We start from the raw sequence: 21565 nt of genomic DNA, 5'->3' as shown, positions 1-21565 counted from the left end.
AGACTACTGAGGAGTTATCTTTCCGAGGTCTTTTTTATAATGTTGCTGGTTATTATATGGCTTATTTTTTTTTTTTTAAACTTTCTTAATAGATATGCACAGCTTCCTGCTGTCTTTAAATTCAAAACTTGCAAACGGAAAAGCTACTGACATACACCTGCCTGGTTGTTTCATAGCTGAGCACCTGCAACACTTTATGTTGATTTCTCTTAAAATTTTATCCTACAGAAAATAACTAGCCATGTATATAGACATAAGTAGTTCATGTAATGTTCACTACTCACCTTTTCACTTTCTGTGTCAAGTGCAGAAGTAGCTTCGTCCAGAAGTAGAATGGCAGGATTACGAACCAGAGCACGGGCAATTGCTATTCTTTGTTTTTGACCTCCAGAAAGTTGTGTTCCTTTCTCACCCACCCGGGTATTATATTTCTGGATATTAAAAATGAAGAGGGGTGAAAAATAAATAATAATCCTGAGAATACTCTTAGAGAAAGGAGAGAAATATTAGAAAAGTAGAATTTTATGTGTAGCTATAAAAATAATCAGGTATTTCCATGATGAAAGTAAAGAAAAGTACAAATGGTTTTAATAGAGTTGAGGTGCTTATAAAACCTTAAGTATAAACAGTTATATATAAGCCACATGTTTATACCTGGTCAGAAAATTTACTTCCCCAAAGATTAGAGTACTGCCAGTAATAGTGGTAAGGTGTCCAGACATTTGGCCATGAGTGTATGACCGTAAGAGTAACCATATATTTAATGTTTCCTGACATATACATTATGGACTTGATCTGTGTTACTTGTGAGTAACAATACAAAATCCCAAACATCATTAGTAGTAAGAAAAATGCAGTATTTTTCAGCATCATTACATCATTTTCAGTTACGCAGAACTACAGCGAAAACAAACCATCAAAGCATTTTTTCTTGCTAGAAACAAGTTCTTGGCAGGCATGAAGGTTAAATGCCACGTCATTCACTTTTGATTTATCAGCACGTGTTATTTTAAGAATCACTCCCTATGCATGCACATCCAATTAGAAATAAAGCATTTAGTTTTACTGAAATACTCTAAGATGAATTTTTCTAAAACAACTTGAGAAGTTTCAGATGTAAAAGGAAAAAAATATTAAAAATTGAGGACATGAGGACATATTTGTATGCAGTGTCCTCATTTTTTCCACTCATTCTCCTTTGTCTACCGCTATATTAATTGGAACATCGACTTTTGTTTTGAACAATTTAACAGGGATTTTAAAAACTTATCACACATACTGAAATTTTTAAGCATCAATTCTGTATTTTCTCATTTTAAAGTGTGCACTTAACTCTGATCTATATAAGCACATTGCCTAGATTTCTCCATGCCACTCCAAATATCTAATTGTGCTGTGAAGAGAAGACCACCATCTCTTACCTCTGGCAATTTTTCAATGAAGGCATGAATATTTGCTGCTTTAGCTGCTGCTTCAATTTCCTCCTGACTAACAACCCTACTGTTGTCTCCATATTGAATATTTTCCGCAATGCTGCAGTCAAACAAAATAGGCTCCTGTGACACCAGACCCAGCTTGGACCTCAGCCATTGTAAATGCAAAGATTTAGTATCAAATCCATCTGCTAACTAGAAAGAGCAACAGAAAAATGATGCCAAGTTGACTACAGAGCTCATCCAGAGATACAGAGTGTAAATAGGAAACGAATTGTAACAGGAAACCTGTTATGTGTTAGATTTCCAGCTGAAATCAAGTACATTTTTCATGCAAAGTGGAACTGAACCAACAGTATAGATAAATATTTCCTTTCATTAGTTTTTAATTTCGTGTGTTTTCACTTCTATTTCCTAGCAAACAGAAGCACGGAGCACACATCACACGGGCTGTTCCTGCAATCCTTCCAGCCCTGCAGAACCGAAACAGTACTGGGAAACTTTACACATAAAAAACATCCCTAAGATGCTGCATGCAACAACTTTAGCTCAATCTTAAAACCTCCAAGAAAGTTTTCTTGGACCTTCTACACATATTGTTAGCAATGCATCAAAAAGCCCATTGCACCCTTCTGACAGTGACACAGTAACATCCTGTGGGATTACATTTGTATTGTCTGAAGCACATATCTGTGTCTCTAATGTGTGAATTCATATTATGAGAGGACTCATACACCATCAAGCAAGTGATATGAGTGTTATGCACCCGTGTGACCATGTTGTGAGCAGCTTTGGGGAGGCAATGCAGTCTGAAACCATTATTTTCAGTGGTATCTCTGCCCTGAGCACACAGGTGCCAGTGCTGGCCTAGTAATGCACAGGGGCAGGCAGTGACAGGGGTCTTGAGGTTGTTTACAGCTGCAACCTCAGTAGCCCATACCTCTGAAAGAGGCAGCTCTCCAGAGATATTGCCAGGATTGTTTAAGGCCTCTGGAACTCTGGAAGATAAGGAGTTCAGTAGATTCAACAATTATTAATAGCCACACAAATCTATTTTTACCACTTGTCCTTCTGCAGGGTCATAAAATCTCTCCAGGAGCTGAATGGATGTGCTTTTGCCACAGCCACTGCTTCCTACTAATGCCAGAGTCTGTCCTTTGTTAACCTTCACAGTGAGTCCTTGCAAAACTTGAACTTCTGGCCTTGTTGGATATACAAAATTGATGTTTCTGAATTCAATGTTGCCTTCAAAATTACTCTGAAAAAAACAGAGTTCACATGATTATATTAGCATTTAGTAGCTTCAACTAAAATAACCAAGTGTTAAATGAGAGCTGACATAGACGTTTGGGATGGTGTTTTTGAAATCACTTTTGATGTTCTTTACAATTACATATTGGACTGCATTCAGTATTGTTATTTATGATACAACCTCCAGATGCAAATCACTAGATCCTTTGGATTTTTCTGCATCTCTCTCCTGTATTTATTTTTCATTTCAACTTTTGAAGGATTATCTTTATGTCACAGAAATAATGTTAATATTTTTCATTTGTGATGCACTTAGTCGAGGCGCTTCTACTACAGCATTTGCTTTCTTGACTGCATGTTCTGAGTAGCATGATTTGAATGAATAAACCACAAGGTCACGATCAGATATTAAGGTAACAGAGCTAAACTCTTTAGCAGATAATTTACAAGTATGCAGGACAAGATGTGTTTTAAAAAGTAACAGCAGTTATTAATCAGCTAGACAGACAGATTTCTAAGCACAAGTGGAAGAAAGGGGGCATGCAGTAAGACATTGCCTATTGTTTGGGGCAGGAGCCAGCCCCATGTAAACAGCAGCACTAGCACAGCTGCTGAAGATCTAATTTAAGGGCCTCAAATCTTTCCTTTGCTGAAGTTACAAGTCACAAGTGTTGCTCATGTTTGAGTCTGGTCTATAATAGAAATACTTAGTTTCAAGTTTAATTTTACCAAGGACCTTCTACTAAATCTTTTGAAGTCTGTGCCTGAGGGCTCTGGTTCAAGAATATAAATAAGCATGATCCTAACTATAAAGGTTGAAAACCCCGTGTAAGAGCTTAAAGTTAATGAAACCAGATTATAGTTGCCTGAGTAGTGGCTACCACCTAACACCTACAAGGGGTTTCATTTTGAACTGGATGCACAAACGTAATCCTTCCAGATCATGTCAAGTTTCTGCGTGAAATGCTTCCAGTTTAAGTGCCAAGATCAGTCTCCTTAATGACAATGATGGTTTAAAAGTGAGATATTTTAAACCTCTAGAGTAAAACAGATTATTCATTAGGTTAGTTCTGAATTCTCAAGAGCACATTTTTACTTGTGAGAGTTTCCACAGTTGTAAGAGGACGGATTTTGGCAATACTCTTCTGTCTCTAAAAGAACTTTCACTTGTCTACAAAAAACAGCAGTAAAGTGCATTTGGATTTTATTTCTCCCATAAACCCTTACAAAGACAATGCAACTGTGAGTGGAACTGACATTGTCAGTGTTTTCCTGAAACCACTTAAAATGTGGGCAAGCTGAATAAAAAATCATTTTGAGTTCATTCAGAGCAAAGCTTTGAAGGCTATACACTTCTGACCGAAAAGTGGGAATAATATGGTCCATTAAAATAAAAAAGGCAAAATAACAAGGCAGTACTATTATTTTATAGTGTCTGTCTTCAGTGACACCCTACAAATATGAAACCATGTAAATACAGTTGTAGACAATAAAGCATTACTAAGTAGTTATATAAAGGTTTTTCTGAAAAATCTTACCAATTTTTCACCTTCTTCACTGTAACTGTCAATTTGAGGTTTTCTGTCCAAAAGAAGAAAGATTCTTTGAGCTGAAATTCTAGCTTTACCATAATCTGGTGCCAGGGAAGCAGACTGACCAACATTCATAGCTGCAAATATGACAGAAGAGAAGACTCTAAAAACAAAAGACAAAGCATCATTTGCTTCTGGTGGAACATTTTTTTTTCTTTACATGTAAAACAAACCCTCAAAATAAAGTTTTCAGCATCTTTAGATTATGACATTTCTAGAGCTCCTTTTCCTCCCTTCTCCCCTCCTCCCCTTCACCCCCCCCAATATCATAGAGTATTAGAAAAAAAACTATTTGTTGCTACTTTATAGGTAAGTAGTATAGGTTAGTGTCATGTCATTTGTCTGCGTAAAACCCTCTGCCTGGAAGGAATGTCAAACTGCAAAGACCCCTCCAGAGACAGTGCACTGAGCACGGTCACATGCTTGCTGCTTCACTGCCCAAATACACACCTTTTCCCAAAACAGCCCTTCTGCTCAAACTGCACTCCCAACCAGACTGCAGATTCCTTAGTCTCCACACCCCATTACCTCTGTAATTAGATTAAATTTAGCATGCATTTAAATCACTATCCCATGTATCCATCTTTACCTTCACAAACTATACTCACATAAACACATTTTCAAAGTTGCTCAAACAATGGGCAATGAGCCATGCCCCAAATCTGAAGACTGCTGCATTAACAAAGTAGTTTGCAGACTGAGCTACTCCATAGGTAAATCCATAGAAAGGGGCTTTTGTTAGAGAATCTCTGATAAAGGAAGAAGACTTTCTGTAAATAACTCATAAAATAGAAACAGCAAACACTGGCTTGGGGATGGCCAACTTTCTGGGTTAAGGTTTCCAAGGAACACAGCTCTCCCCCTGAAACCACATCAGATAACCCAGAACATGCACACACTCACAAACCACCCCTGCTTGACCCTAAAAACACCATGCCTCGTGACATGGAACTGCCCTTAGGACAGAAAATTAGAGCAATGAGATCCTTCGTCCTCAGTTATGCTATCCTGAATCTCTCCCTTTGCTTTTCTACAGCAGGGCAGGTCACTGGAGCAGATAAAAAACACATTTTAATAACTACCATATATGACCCAGCTTATTAAGAAAACAGGCAGGCTTCAGCCCAGCTTTAAGAGCTGCCTGCGGGCTTCCGGCAGGTCTTCCCATCCAAGCAGAGACATCTCATCTCAATTCGAAGCAGGGACATATTGTTGGGTTTCCCCTCAGGGATTTAGACTAAGCCTCTCTTTCTCAATCTGTCCTTCTGGAGAAGTTTCATTTTGTGTAGCTAATTGAATGCAGACTGAATCAGAGTCAGGAGGACTCTCTGCCCTTGTGGTTTAGGATGCTCTCTCTGAAGGAATGGAGATCTCCTTTCCAATCTGAGCAGTAAATCAGAGACTTTTGATAGTCCAGGCAAGCATCCTGCCTATATCCTGGGTAATGCTAGTTTACCAGATACTGAATTTTAATACTGGTTTGTATGAGGGTAGGGTTTTTTTTTTTTTCATCTTTTTCCATCTTTTTTTTTTCCTTCCACCTTTTCCATCTTTTACATTTTCACCTTGAAGGAGGAAAGAAACAAATCAGATTTTAGGCTATTTTATTTAAATAAAATGGGGTTAGAAAAATCTGGCAGCCCTGGTGGTTTGAATGCATTTCAGCAGAGACAAAAAAGTCAGTCAAAGATAGTGGGTCAAACAAGGGAAATGCATGAAGTTCATTTTGAGGTTTCAATATCACATGAGTGGAATCAAGCTGGTTTATGTTATAATGGGTGTGGTATGGGAGTTAACTGTCCATTCCTGAGTTAACAAGTATTAATCCAACATGCTGAAATTGAGTGAATAGATGTCCTATATTCTATGTATACGCAAGCAAACAATATTCTGTAAAATATGAGGAAAATGAATTTTTATAAAATATTTGCATAATGGAAATGCAATTCCTGCAAATGTGTGTTATTTTTTTTTAATCTCCTCTAAACTCTGCATTCAAGAAAGCATGTTAAAATACACCAAGTGAACAAGTTTCAAGCCTATAGAAAAGGTTATTGATACCCTTCCTAATCTTGTGGGTATTGGACAGTTTGCAAGAAGTATTTTTACAATAAATCTGAAAGACTAAACTGTTCAAAGGACAGAATTAAAGAAAAAAGATCCTACCTATATGGACCATTCAAACTTGTTACGTATTTTTCATAAAATGCTTCTTCCCTTGTCAGCGAAGCTACAGTTCTTATATTTTCAACTGAATCTGTTGAAATCTAAATTGGGAGATAAAAGGTAAGAGGTAATATCTTACACCTGAAATCTACAGTATATCTCCTAAATACTTGAGTTCTTCTCTAACATTTATTAGTTTAGATCAGAAAGCATGTACTTAAGAAAAGAGATTGAGGTCTGTTATCTCTGGGAAGGAAAGCCCAGAACAATGATGTTACTCATCCCAAGGTCACAAGGCAAGGGGAGTCTGAAGCCAAAGTATTTGAATTTTGAACCTTTACATCAGGATGTAGGAAGTGTCAGTCTCTGCCCTATCCCATAGGTTGGGATCCAAATAAAATACTATTTAATAAAATAAGAATAAACCTCAATCATCTAGACACAGCTTATTCTTTTGCATGGATTACTTCTGTCTCCTTGAAAAGCAGTATCAGGTAAACAAAGGCAGCACCCTAACTCTTGAGCATGTTAAGAGTTTGCATTTTGTGACAGAATGAAGAAGCAGTTGTGTCAGGGCTTCGTGGCTCAGCCCTGCAACACTTCTGGCTACAGCACAGGCCCAAAACATAGCAGTACTGTTACAGCTGTCTCTGCCCAGAAATCTGCTACAGAGGCATTCAAATGCATTTTTATAGCCCAATTTACAGATGTTTTGTGTTATCTATGTTTTGCTTTTCTTGAGGATATATAAACATTTCCTTCATCCCCCCACCCTGTCCTGTCCTCTCCCCCCTTCATTTATTTTGGATAATTGAGTCAGCTGTAATGTTGTCCTTAAAAGTGATCTCACACCAAAACCCTGTACTTAGAATTGGAGAACTTACTCTTCCAGCCTCTTCCAAAGCTTTTTGATCTTTTGCTGCATGACCAGACACAGAGCTAACACTTGCAGCATTTGTAGCAATAACGAAAGGAATGCAGGCCAGGATAAGCAAAGTCAACTGCCAGCCGTACACAAAAGCAATAATGATGGCAGTCAGAAGGGTAAAGACCGTCATAGTCATCAGTCCAAGTCGGCTTCCAGTTGCCTAAGAAAAATCCAGAAACCCCAAAATATCCATCATTAGGTTTTCTTTTTGTTAGTTATATCACCACTTGAAATCACTATTTACTTGAGGCCAACAGTTCAGCTGGAAAACTAAATCATGCATGGTCATGTGCACTGACATTGTGCATGTACTTATGTAACTGTTCCTCGACATTCCTCTATCTGCCAGCGTTCAGGCCTTCAAGTGAGGTTAAAGATGTCTAGAAAGTTGGTCATGGCAGTTGTATAACATATATCCGAGACTTTCTTTGCTACCTGAGGCACATGAAACTGTGGCCACTGTTGTAAGGCGGCAGGTTGGGCGCACAACAGTAGGCAAGAGGAGCTTCATTCTAATGACAGCCATCCGTTAACCCATCCCACCAACAGGAGTGTGACTATACATCAAGTTCTTGCATTGCTTCATCTAACATTTTTCTGGGAACCCAACCTCATTTTGGCCACCCTGCAAAAATGCTTCATCTCAGCAAGGCTAATGAGTGGAAAAGATTAACTTGTACTGAAGAACTCCTATCTCCTCCCAGCCTGTATAACCTTTACATGGAGAGCTTTCAAAACGAGAGATGAGTAGTATCCAGCATCAGGGTGGGCTCTGACGTGCAGTAGAAAAGGTCTGAAAACAGCCCTGTGGAAATAGCTCGTCTTCCAACATTTGGCTTGATGGAAAAAAACAAAAATCCTTGGGCAGGAAACAAAATTCCTCTCTTTTGCCAGAGACTTTCCTGCCCTAAAAAGACTTTTCTTGTTCAATACAATTTAAAATAGTAATAATTAAACCAATGCCAAGGTGAATTACTGCCATATGTTCCAGGGGCTGCACATAAAGATGAATTTGGAAACTTCAGCCAGCACAGCGTGAGGCATGGCACTTACTGACACTAGCGCTTCAGAGAACACAATAGCCTTGGAGAGCAATTCATGCCCTTGGTTGGCTTTTATAGTTAGAGGACCCAATGCATCCCCTTTTTCTATTTCTGCCCTGCATGATGATGTAGTTCAATGCCACTGAAGCAAACTGCAAATTTGAAAGATGCAAATGATTAATTTTTTTCAAAGACTCTTTTCTCGCTACCAGCCCATAAGAAACGAGGACAGAGGACTGAAAGAAACAAACAATATCTACTGAGAATGAAAAATGAAGAGATTAAAGGGTTTTTGATTTACACATCTGAAGGAAACAAAACCATCTTAAAATGAAACAGCCAACCTTTCCCTTGCAAGTCCTGTAGTATTTTTTTTTTCCAGGGAATGCTAATGAGATGAGCAGTAGGTGGAACCGTGCACAATTTGCCATATTCTTCTGCCAGCATCAAGTGGCCACCTCTCCAGTATCAGCCCCTTGAGTCATCTCCTCCCTTGGGTATTGCCCTCTAGGGTGTTCTTTATTAATGCCATAACATTTCTTTGTTTGGCCTTCTTGTGTATGAAGCACATTTGCTAGGGGATAGGAAGAATTCTCTTCATTAAGGCCAGTAAGAGTCTGCCTCATCTGCAGATGCAGCTTTCATGGCACCCTGATGATACACATCATAGGGTGCAAACACCTGAGGTCCACTAATTCTGGTCCCCAGTGCATACACAGATTCCATTTTGCATAGTGACGTAGTCTACAATTATATGTTTAGCTTAGAGACTTGCAGAGAGGGAAATGAAAGGTACATAAATATCTGTGGGATTTTCTATAGTTTTCAAATTATCAGCTTTAAGTCTTGCTCAAAGTGTCAGCAACATGCTATTTAAATGCATCTGTCAGTCTGTAGGGGTAGATTTACTACCCTGTCTTCTGAAATAATGTCAGTCTTCCTTGCAAATGGCTTTTATGTTTCTAAAGAAAAATATTTTAAAAAATAAACACAAAAAACAATCAACATACCCCTTTGACTTGGGAAGCATCTGTAGCAAGTCGAGTTAACAGAACGCCAACAGCATTTTTCTGATCATCGTACCATCCAATCTCCTGTAAGAAAAAAGTTAGTAATTTTTGCTTTACAAAGTTACATGTTCTTATCGTATTTCAGATTTATCAGGTTTGCTAGTAAAATGAATAAATATTTCCAGATCAGATAGCATACAGGGAAAAGGAAGTACAAGTCAGTAACAGCTAACTGCATTATTCTTCCAAATAAAGTAAAAGAAAAAGCTTAAAGGGCACGAACAATTACATGTTCCAAGCAGAATAACAGTATAAGTGTTATTAATGGTAATGTTTTTCTGAATGTGCCTATTTAGACAAGTTTTACTATAATCTGCTTTTACTCAGTCCTCCTTTGGGCTTGAAGAGGTTAACCATTCTCTTCTTACAAGTTACCTATTGCTTTAACTATAGAGAATGAGTTGCTCATCTCTATTTGTACATAAAAGGGCCTTACTCCCTCTCTGTATCTCCGGAGACAATGCGAGTTATTTTTTAACCACTTAATTTTCCTTCTCCTAGTTCCTTTCAGGTGTTTCTATGAACATCAGGGCTCTTGCCAGCTGTCCCCAGTGGGTGCACCATGTACTAAGTCATGCATTCTTAAAAGTCCTATGCAAGTAACATGAAGTCTTATGAACTGATTAACAGGAAATATTTAATACAAGTAACTTCACTCTTCTCAAGTAATTCTTGATGCAATAGGGCAATTTGAATTTTTGCATTAGAAAGTTACCAGACTGTCTATTTAATATGGATTGCAGTACATATATTTAAATTGGAATAGCCAAACAGATAAGACTTAAGCAAGTGGAGATTAAATTTTTGGCCATCCTGCAGGAATCTGGGTACACACAAACAGCTGCAAACCATGTGCATATTAGAGTGTCAGAAATGTGCATGTTTGCAATGACGCTCCTTCAGAATTAGACTATTTGAGCTAAGTTGCATGTGACAGGAGATTTTCAGACAAGTTGTATTTTTTTCTAAGTTAGTGGTAGAAGAGAAATGTTTTTGTATTTCTTGTCTCCAGATCACACAGTTGAAATCCAACATGTACCTTGCAAGGTCTGCAAAAACCATCTGGCTCTCATGACAACCTCACTGCATAATTCATACCTGCTGAAGTAATGCTCTGAAGGACAAGGAGCGTAGTCTCATTGTTAGTATTTCCCCAGACTTCCCAAACATGAATCCCTGCAGGGGAAAAACAGTCACATTTTCTCATTTGATGCTTCATCTCTGTTTATAAAGCCACACAATAAAAGCAATTACACCAAAAAGTCTCCTACAACCCTCTGCACATATGCAAGTTTTGGGAAGAGTGCCATTAACATTCCTGGAACCTGAAACTCTTTTCCTACAGAAAGGGAACAACATGACAAAGAAGGCAGGAGCTTTGTTGTAATGCCTTATTCACATGCCTCAACAGCTTTGGAGGATAAATTGGCCTATATAGTTGTTGACCTCTATTCCAACCACTACCAGAGACATCCACTCGCAGCAGTCATACCAACACACTTTATGGGATGGACATCAATATGCAATATTTCCTGAAAGCTGCAAAACAGTAGTAAGAGGACAGCAAATGATGGAATTTGTTTGATGGTATGGCCCTTTCAGAAAGCCATTTTATATTTACTTTGGCAAGAGTCTACAGACTGTCAGTTATAAATGTTGGTCTTTGACTTTTATGGTCTAACCCTCAGCTTTGGTTTCAGTCATGCTGAATTGACATTGCCTTCAGTGGAGCCATGCTTATTTAGATCAATAGAAAACATGGCCATATATTTAAGTAAATACATCAATAAAAATCAGGCATCTCAGGAAGAACCCTTGCACTTGTGCATGTGTTTGTAAGCTCTGACTGGTGCTTTGGCTTCTCAAACTGCACTGATACAAGTTATACCTGCAGCCTGCTGGTGAGTTAAGAACTTCCAACATTTCAGCGTAGTGACACTTACTTGGATTATGTACGCAGCTAAAGTAATCACTCCAAGTAAAAGAAACATTAGAGAAAGAACCAAAGTGTTTTTACTCCTCTTTTCTGCATCTGTTTCTTGAAAAGCCTGTGCAAGGAAAAAAATAAATAAAAATGGAGTATACAGACAGTGACTGCCAGCTGCATAAACCAACTTTCATCTCAAGAAACATGTCTACTTTGATTTCTCGTAACATATATTCTGGATCCTGAAACCAGCCTGCACTCAACTTCCTGTTGAAAGCTAGAACGCAGTCCAGCTTTCTATTTAGCCTATATCTCACTAACTACTTTCCCCAGCTCCAACTATTCCTCCTTTCCTCTACTAGTCAGGTGCAGTCACACTGGGATCTACCTCTAGAGGGTCACTAACTTTTACTCATTTTTCATTGGATTTGTCTGATGGAGAGACAGGATCCACCACTCATCAATCTGCTTGGAAATCCTATCACCCTCCTTTATGATCTCATTCCAGTCTTCTCCAAGACAATACTCTGTCATCCTACTTCTGCGCTGACAACTTTCAAACAATTTGGGGTAGGAAATGCATGGGAGACTACTTAACCCTTACAACATGGGAAATACAGAAGCAATTGTTTACAAAGTCCGATTGTCAGTGCCTTTTAGAATTATCTTAGCTGTCTTTGAAGAATCAGAGAAAACAACAACAACAAACAAACAAAAACTCACAAAAATACCAGCACCCAGACTCCAGAGGCAGTGAGGGATGCAATTCTGACACGGCAGGGATGTAATTCTGTTGTCTAAACATGCAGCTAACGCCTTTCTACATGCTGTTGGGCATCTGAGACACCTTTAGAGGTGTCAGGAAACCTACACTTATACAAGTGAATCCCACCTAATCTTGCATAGAGGGAACTGTCTGAACATGAATGAAGCTCAGGATTGCAGTGTCCATTTGTGAAAAAACTCACCCCAATGATTTTTCCAAATATAACAGCAAATGCAGGATGGACCCCACCTGAGATGGCAGCAGCAATCACTCCCAGCAGTACATACAGCCACTCAGGTTTGTTCAGAGCCAGGATTCTCGAGTAAGGCACAGCAGGGAGATTTTCTTCCTACAAAAGAAAAAAAAAAGGAAGGCTGCAAGTTTTCCTTGGAAAGTTGCAAAACATGAAAATCCTCAGGCAGCAGGAGTTCATTAGGCTTTGAGTAGTGATCTATCTTTGTAAACTACTGAAAGCCCTCTCTGTGCACTCCAAGTGAGCAAACATATTGGAGAACTGCAGCTTTGCTGTTCCATACTCCAGAACTTCAACAGCACTGTAAAAGTTCGGAGGCAAAGATTTAATAAAAGGCTAAGTCATGAGGGGTGAATGAGGGCCAGTGCACTTCATTGAAAGTTGGACAGAGCTGGTCACCATGAATGGCAAATTTAACACTTGCATCATTATAAAGAACTAAAAGTCTCACTGTTTAGAGCCCAGAAAAAAATCCCTCCAGTTCAGCTAAATGCTAGTGGGTTGGCAATAATATAATTGAGCATAGATGTCATCTTTCTCTTTTGCAAACTATAGCTTGTGCATTGTTACCAAGAGCATAAAAGAGGCATATGTAACAGTGAGTTAGCCTGTATCTCCTTTGAGATTACAAAAAAATGTCCTGTTCTACTTTAATAATTTATTCAAGTGTCTGTGCCTCCACAGAGGGAGTTCTGGAAAAGCAAAAAGTGAAAACATTGGAAGTGAGACAAAATATTAGGCAGGATTATAAGTACATTGCTCTTGCTTCCTGGTTATTTTATCCCATGCTTCAGATGCTGAATTAGGGTGGCTAAGCTGTAGCCATAAAAGTGGGTTGAACTTTTTGAAATAATTACAACAGTTAGACACTTGATTTCTCTCTTTTTTCCCCCCCGTGTGTATGAAGGTAATGAATACTTAAGTCATAAGCATGAGTATCCACTACTTCCTCTAATGAGGTCTTAAACTATACAAATACACAGATAAAAAGTATTTTTTGAAGTTGTATAACTCTTAGTGATAATAGGAATGGATCCAGTTCCTTCATACTGTTCAATGTATTAGTTGGAATCTGTATTCTAGTGAGAAGGAATATAGATGCAAAGTACACTGAAGTTTCCACAAGTGTGTTAAATAATCTGATTACAGATGAAATCCTAACTTCCATAGACTTCAAAGAATCCATGATCTGTATTTCAGAATTTACATTTTATTTCCTCACTTTGATGGTCCTGAAGTCAGGTTAAGAAGACAGGTTAAAAAGAAAAAAAAAAAAAACACACACGTCCCTAAACACAACTCTTTCAGTACATTTCACACACACAAAACATTGCTTCAGTTCGAGCAGTACAAAATAGGAAAAAAAGTTAAGCTCCTTTTGACCTACCTACCCAAAATCTAACCAAGTCCACTAGAATTCTTCTCTTATGGATTGCAGCGAGCAAGTTTTAGTCAACTTTGACAAGTCAAAGTTCTGTTTTTAAAACTGAATTTCCTATATGACTTTTATTCCTATTTAGTATCGGTCAAAGTGTATTACGTGAATGTATAGCTCCAGAACTCAGTGTTTGAAAGCATATACTAAGGCACAGAGACTGAGAGGCTGCAGGAGAGTGGGGCTGTGGGAGACAGATTATTCTGTTATTTAGGTAACACCAAAGCTTCAGGGTTTTGGTATATTTTTTTCCATTTGACACACAATATTCTAAAGTGCCGTAAAGCTTGGTACGCATGGATTATATTGTCCACTAGTATTTGCAACAGTGAGTTCCAGGGAGCAAAGAAAAATCCTGAAAATGAAATCTCACAGCTTGTTTTAATTAAATAGAATTAAAATTTCAGTAGCAATGAAATAATATACCTAATTTTATGAAGTATGACAAACCAACAACACAAAATGTTTCCCAATTCACTTCATTAAGTCAATAGCGTTAAAGCAAAGATTTTGGTAAGATGTGACCACCCTTGTCTTCCAAGGGCAAATATTCAACCTGGTGAGTACTGCTTCTGATAGGACCAGAGAAAGGGTTGCGTGGCAGTCAGCTATCCCCAAAAAATGATGTGTTTTGTGACTATGCTTCTATCTTATCACTAAAATTCCAACTGGAAGTTTTAATACCAACCTTCACCTCCTTTTTTTTCTTTTTTTCAGATGACTTTTTCTTAGAAGAGCACCTCTTGCTCTTGTATCTGCTAGATCTTCTACGAATGCTGCTTCTCCCAGAGACCACCAATTCTTCAGAACGATCTTGAAGTGTCAGTTCCTCCACAAAACCACTTCTGTCATTTTCCTCATATTCCTCATCTTCTGCCTTTTCATCTTCTTCTGATGCACCATCGTCTTGAACATTATTGCTACAGCCCTAGTGAGAATTCAGGATACACAAGGTCACACGACATTTTGAGCATGGAAAAGAAAAGAGTGAAAATTATTTCTCATGATTACTGCTGCTTCAGTCACGTGACTGCTGTTACTTACAGGCCACTTGTTTCAGTGTGTAATGGCAGAACAGCAGACTAGCATCCATAAGACATTACACACCTTGATGAAATGGATAAATAAAGCAAATAATTTGCACTTACTTGCTGCATTACAAGAGAATAGTAGACTCCCTTCTGCAACATGAGTTCGCTGTGTGTTCCTTGCTCAACCACAATTCCTTTCTCAAATGCAGCAATAGTGTCAGCAGTCCTGATGGTAGACAGTCTGTGAGCAATCACAATAGTGGTACGTCCAGTCCGAGCCTTATAAAAAACAAAAGAAGTTCACATTAAGATGCATGACGACATTAGAAATAAACTAAAGATAATTTAGACATTTATAATACAAGAAATGCAATCTTTAAAAAAATATGTCCACACATTTTCAGGAGGTATAACATTAGCATGGCTTTTGATAAAGCTTAATGGGAAAGTGTAGAGGAGTGGAGCACATTTTGAGTCAGAAATGTGTTTTACTCGTTCCCTAAAACTCTTCCAGCCCATCGAAATAAACTACAGCCCAAATGTTCAGCTAAGACATTCTCCACAGGAACCTGGTGGGATTTTGCAGCTAGAACCTCCAAAGCCTCAGTCTGCAGGTTACATGCTCCAACCCTCTGCAGTTCCCACATGCAGATGAGTTGCTGGCACAGTCCTCATGCAGTGACTGAGCACACACACAGGTCAGCTTGCAGCTGCTGGAGAAAGTGACCTCCCTCCTGGCTGACAGCTGGAGCACACAGTGACTTGGTGGCAGGAGGAGATACTCAAGGGGACCTCGTGCAACAATTATGTTCTGTAGACAAGGAGCCTGTTTAAAGTTACTTGCTACAAAATTTGTACAGTGTACAAGCACAGGAACAGGCGTGTGGAGATGAGGACAGCTTTGGTAGATGAATATTTTGGATTTGGATTCTTGCCCTACCCTGGCTCACGGATCTGACATGCGTCACTCAGAGCCTTCACAGGAGGTCAGTCTTGGTGCAGTTTCCATGCCTGTGCCCTAATATGCAGAGGTGCAAAGTCTTCATCACTGTAGCTGGGAGCTGTGATCAGAACTTTTCAACTTTTTAAAGCATTTTGCTTGTTATCTAAAAAAACATCAGACCATAAGGATCTGCACATGACCTCTCAGAAGAGGCGTGCATTTGTGAGGTTAGTTTCTTTGCTCCCCAGTTGTAAACAAATGACTAATACTAGCACCACTTTTTCCACTCAGGACTATGGAGAAGAAATTCATAAACCCTGTTTAGAGACTACACATCAAAAACCTGTGGAAAAAAGGATTAAGTTATGATTCAAGGTTCATCTTGGCATGATGTGGGAACGTGCTGAAGCTTGAGGATAAAGTATATATATAACAGTTGCCTTAATTCAGTGCTCTCCTTTTATGTTATCCACTAAACGAAACAGCAAGCTTCTGCAAAAAAGTTAGTATGAAATCATGGAATTAAAGAACACGCAAAAGAAGGCTAAATTATGGTTGAAGCAGCAACCTTCTAGTGCTTGACTTTGCAGTGATAATATCACTGATATACAAATATTACTTTGACATCTTTGTATTAGCTTAGAACCAAAAACCAGTGCAGTCAGGTGAATATAACAGCTACGTTTTACCTCAGATTTAAACTGACTGGTGGTAAAGGTGGTAAGTTCTGTATTTCCCCTGAGCCATACTTGTAACTCACACCTCTGTTCAGAACTACTGAAATAAAAGGCAGGATTTTTCACTTAGCTTTTTAAAAATGCATTAAGTATTAGATATGTAAAATAACATTCCCATCCAAACATGTAGTATTTTTTTTAAGTCGCTAGGTTCCACTGCATCTTGGTGGAAATTGCTGACGTAAGAGGGCAGTGAAGAAAGGACCATGAGCTGGAGGGTACAGAGGCACAGGTATAAGCTTACAGCTCTGCAGTACTATCTGCCTTAGAGCAGTGGGGCCGATAAAAAATAAATAAAAAAAATTAAAAAAGGAAGGAAGATAAAAGGAAAAAGATAGACAGAAACTTAACATTTATAACTGGCTCCACTTTTTGTTCTGTGTGGGTTCTGATTTGCATTCAGTCTCTGTAAAGAAATGAAATGGCTAATCCCAAAAGCTTTCTGAAAATTATGAAGCAACTGTTCAATGAAGAACCAGTACAAGGAGTATTATACTATACTTTGCTGTTATTCTACCTGAAGATAGTCCATTGAGCTCTCATGCCTTCTCTTGCTAACATGCTAACCATAATTCACCAGCAAATGAACAAATGATTTGAGAAGAAAGCACGGGAGACCTAAGGTATAGTTGCACTTAAGCATAAATGTCTTTGTTTTTTTAGCATTATTACTAATTACTAACTGAAATGATTCCTAAGCAAAGTTAGGATTGTTTTAAACTCAGTTTTAACGCTGAAATTGAAACATCCATCCAAATTTTATTTTCTAGTGTTCTTGATTCCAGTGGGTAGCTGCACTGAAAACAGTGCTAATTTTTCTTAATTGCTATTGCACCTTTTCATGGAAATTGATTACTATAACACAACCCTTACCTTATCAAGAGCTGCTTGCACTATGGATTCACTCTGAGTATCCAGTGCAGATGTAGCTTCATCCAGAAGAAGAATCTTAGGATTTCTTGCCAGGGCACGAGCAATAGCTATTCGTTGTTTCTGTCCTCCACTCAGCTGAGCTCCTCTCTCCCCTACCATGGTGTTAAATTTCTGAGAAAAGAGAAAACAAAACAGAAATTAGGGAATGTCTCAAAAGAAATCCCCACTTCTCTGTGCAATTATAAGCACTCAGTTTCTAGACAAGAGATATCAGGACCAAAAGGAAGGCCATAACATCATCCATTCCCAAGTATGTATGTTAAATGGCTAATTATTATTATTATTATTTTTTCTTGAAAGGTGTAAGGCATCTACTGAGTTAGCTCAAAGCTGTGAATGCCAGGTATAGGGAGAGCTAAAGCTTCCAGCTGCTAAAAATGGCCTTGGCTCAGGGCATACTAATTCACTTTCCTCCCTCATCTCCTACTACATATGCAGGCAGCTCCTGACAATGCTTTGGATTTCTGGATCTTCTCTTTTAAAGCCCAACTCTTTCCATGCCATGTGAAATCAGTATGGATGGTAATACAACTGTGTAGCTTCCTTTCTCCTGAGTTAAGGCATCGACTTTTTTTTTTCCAGATTAGGCACGAATCCTTTGAAGGCAACCAAACAAAAGTACAATATCTAGCTGAGAGTCCCTGAACTGAAAGCTGCTGGAGGCTATGAGTATTTTGGGAAGTTATAGTATAACTTAAATTCCCATGCTCTCCGTGTCAGAAATGGGATACCAGCTTAAATGGACCTTTCGTTCTTCTACTCGAAAAAAGTTCATGAACTCACATCAGGCAGTCTAGATATGAAGTCAAAAGCATTGGCTTCCTTGGCTGCTTGCTCAATTTCAGCATCAGAAATATCTTCTCTGCCATAGCGAATGTTCTCAGCTATTGTTGTTGCAAACAAAACAGGCTCCTGGCTCACAATACCAATATTTTCTCTTAGCCACTTTACATTAAGTGTCCGAATATCCTGACCATCTAAGATAACCTGAGAAAAAAGTGTATGTTAGAATTTGAGGAAATGCATTTTGTTTATAATAAATCCATTGTTATTACTTAAGTATCATCTACAAGGACAAAAAAAAAGAAAGAAAGAAAAGACAATTAGTGTCCTCTTTAATAGAAAACTAAGTCAGAGAAGTTACAACAGTAATTTTTCCATCTACTGCACAAACTAGAAAACAGCGAGGAGCAGTATAACCGGAGAAATCAGGGTTTTGTCCAATAACTATGCTATCCAAGAACAAATCCAGCTTAAGAGTTTTCCAGCTTCCCTACACACTATTTACTATGTTTTCATGCCCCTGTGCCACAGTTTGTGGTCCTCTCTGTTGTGGCAATGCTTTACACCACATCAAAGAAATAATCCAAATAGACTGACGTGAAGTGAGAGGTTATTTTTCTTACCTAGATCATTTTCAATGTGACCATACGAACATTAGTATCAGCACAGGAGAGAAACAAAACTGTGTTCATTCCTGTCCCCATGCCTTGGAAATGGCAAGTTTAAAAAGCATCTGCGCTGACAATTGATAACCTTGACATGCAGTGATATATAGTTCAATGTTTAATAGCACTCAACTATTTAGTGTTAATAGCACTGAACTAGTGTTAATACATAGTTCCAACTAACTGTAACAACTACTAAGTGCCGTTCTTTGACTATTAAATATAAAAAGAGCATTATTCTTAAGCATGTTTTTTTTCCTACATTTTTTTGGCCCCTTCAGAAATTTGCAATCAGAAAAATGATAAATATTTCTCATATCTAGTGTTGAGTGTTAGTGGAGCAGACATATGCTATGTAATGATGAAAAGTTTTGCTCTGGGTTAGCAGATACAAAACAAAAAAATGACCACTTAAAATAGGAAAATCTCTCTAGTTTACGGTCATTAAAAAAAGCAGATAAAAAGTACTGTTGGATTATTCTTTGCTTAAAAAAGTTTACAGTATCTTAAAAGACTGTTAACGAAAATAAATTTGAATAGATAGATGCAAGGATATAATTTACAGACTTGTGTTATTTACTATTTTTGGTATCACACTTGAAGGAGGAGAATAATGAAGTCAGGCCACCAGAAAAAGATAGTACATTGGAAGTTTAAATCACGGAAATACAGATCTATGAAGACTAATGTTCAAATCCGATAAACAATCAAAGTTCAGTCAACATGGAAAATTCATGTTTATTTTAATAGCTTTTTTTTTCTTCTTCAAAGGCACTCACTTCTCCTTGGTCAGGATCATAGAATCTCTGCAGCAACTGAACACTAGTGCTTTTTCCACAGCCACTAGCACCAACTAAAGCAATGGTCTTCCCAGTTTGAACTTTCAAGTTTAGACCTTTGAGAATCTAGAAAAGATACATCTTAGTTTGACAAATTTGGTTAGAAAACAGTCTGTTAAGGTAATTGTAGCAATAATCAAGGTAGTAGTAAGGTGCACAGTTTAAAGCCTGGGCATTATCAGTAAATTAAGTATAGCCAGGGATATTCTGGGGCACTGTTATGAAAGAGCCTGAATCTATGCTTCTGAAGTTTATTAGATTTTGAAACAGGATGGCTACATACAACCTGCCTTTTGGGAATGGTCCCTGGATTCTTCTGGCTACCAAACCAAGCCTGGGAATTATTTGAGAAGATTGATAACTGGAACAGGCCAAGCTCATGCCAAGAAACATTTTAAGAGTTCCCCTACATAGACCATTACATTCCAGTGCCTGGGAAAATTCCCAGTACACTCAAATCAACTAATACAGCCACAGTATTCTAAATGTGATAGTTCAATTTATTCTATTGGTGTGATCTGGTAGGAAGCTCAGGGTCCTATGTTCTCTTGTCCCATTTTGCAGTGCTTAGACAGTGGCATAACAGTTATGAATCTCAAAGAAAGGTATTTAGCACCTTTGAAATATTATTGCTGAGAAACAAGTTTGCTTTCTTCTACTTTTAGAAAATAAATAGTTGTTTTGACAAGGTAACTACTGGAAAGTCTTTACTAAAACCCAATCCTTATTGTTAACAGCCTCAAAAATCCAGGGAGTAGTTACAGACAAATGGTACCTTTGTTGCCATTTTCACATTTAGGAACATTTTACCTCAAAAGATGTCCATTTCATATATGAGTAATACTGTGTAGTTGCCAAAATATTTGGCTGCTATGGGAACTCTTCTTGTTTATACCAGGCTGATTTATAATTTTGCCTACACATGTTTTTGCAATGAGAGATTAAAATAGTTGCAATATTGCTTTCTTCTCCCTATGTTACAACCAGTGTGGTTTGTATTTAAAGAAGCTGATATCCTGATGCCTACTTTATCAACCTAGAGCTACATTCTGGATACCATAATTTCTCCAGGTGCAAACACTCACAACCACCTAATAGTCTATTTCTAACTCTTTTATCAAGTAAGCTGTTGTCAAGATTAACACTGACAATAGCTAGACTCTGATCTAGTTTAGTCTACACAGGGAAATTACACTGTGTTGCACTAATCACTTGGGAGATTGTGGATAACTTTTATACATCTTTGCTGAATCTTTTTGGCCCTATTAAATAACTGATACTGTTAGCAGGGAAAGCTGCTGACTCAGTAGACTTGGGAAGGATGACAAAATATTTATTTCCCTCCCTTTTGGCTTTCAGGCTCACAACACAGCTTATCTGCCTGGAGACAATTTCTAGGAAGATGGATTAACAGTCTGATGAAGAGTCTGCCCTATCACTTGTGACTTCTCAGCCAAGAGCTGAATAAGATCCACTAAACTGCCTTCAGTTAGGCAGAGAGCCCAGCTCTGGGCCTGTCCTTCAGCAGCCCCAGTGTTCTGGAAACAGATTTGATGCATAATGATTTGATACATGATGGGACAGACACCAGATAACTGAAGTGAGATGACCCATCTGAAGTAACAGCCACAGTGATGCAGACTTCCCCATTCTCACCCCTCACAGTCGGCATGCCCAGCCTTTACTCGTTAACACTTGAAATCTTTATTTCTACTCATTTCTTCATCACCAAAAGGCAGTGGCAAATCACTGTATTTCACCTTTGAATGT

At 38.3% G+C, this 21565-nt stretch overlaps 1 protein-coding gene across 7 annotated transcripts in view; it reads right to left on the bottom strand.

Moving 5' to 3' along the window:
* Positions 1-21565, bottom strand: part of ABCB5 (ATP binding cassette subfamily B member 5) — a 34380-nt gene that overhangs the window by 963 nt on the left and 11852 nt on the right. For 6 of the 7 annotated variants that reach the window (XM_080577849.1, XM_080577848.1, XM_080577853.1 and 3 more), the window contains 16 exons: positions 19736-19861; positions 18292-18495; positions 17449-17619; positions 15013-15174; positions 14553-14792; positions 12379-12525; positions 11427-11531; positions 10582-10659; positions 9424-9507; positions 7327-7530; positions 6443-6543; positions 4885-5025; positions 4223-4379; positions 2494-2691; positions 1422-1628; positions 285-431 (listed from right to left, as the gene is read on the bottom strand). In XM_080577849.1, coding sequence (XP_080433975.1) covers positions 285-431; positions 1422-1628; positions 2494-2691; positions 4223-4379; positions 4885-5025; positions 6443-6543; positions 7327-7530; positions 9424-9507; positions 10582-10659; positions 11427-11531; positions 12379-12525; positions 14553-14792; positions 15013-15174; positions 17449-17619; positions 18292-18495; positions 19736-19861 — 2472 coding nt within the window. The remainder of the gene's footprint in view (positions 1-284; positions 432-1421; positions 1629-2493; positions 2692-4222; positions 4380-4884; positions 5026-6442; positions 6544-7326; positions 7531-9423; positions 9508-10581; positions 10660-11426; positions 11532-12378; positions 12526-14552; positions 14793-15012; positions 15175-17448; positions 17620-18291; positions 18496-19735; positions 19862-21565) is intronic. The other variant, XM_080577850.1, reaches the window with a different exon arrangement.

This window comes from Anser brachyrhynchus (genome assembly GCF_964034855.1).
Source record: "Anser brachyrhynchus genome assembly, chromosome: 2".
In the NCBI taxonomy this organism is placed as follows: Eukaryota; Metazoa; Chordata; class Aves; order Anseriformes; family Anatidae; genus Anser; species Anser brachyrhynchus.
This window is presented reverse-complemented; position numbering and strand designations above follow the sequence as displayed.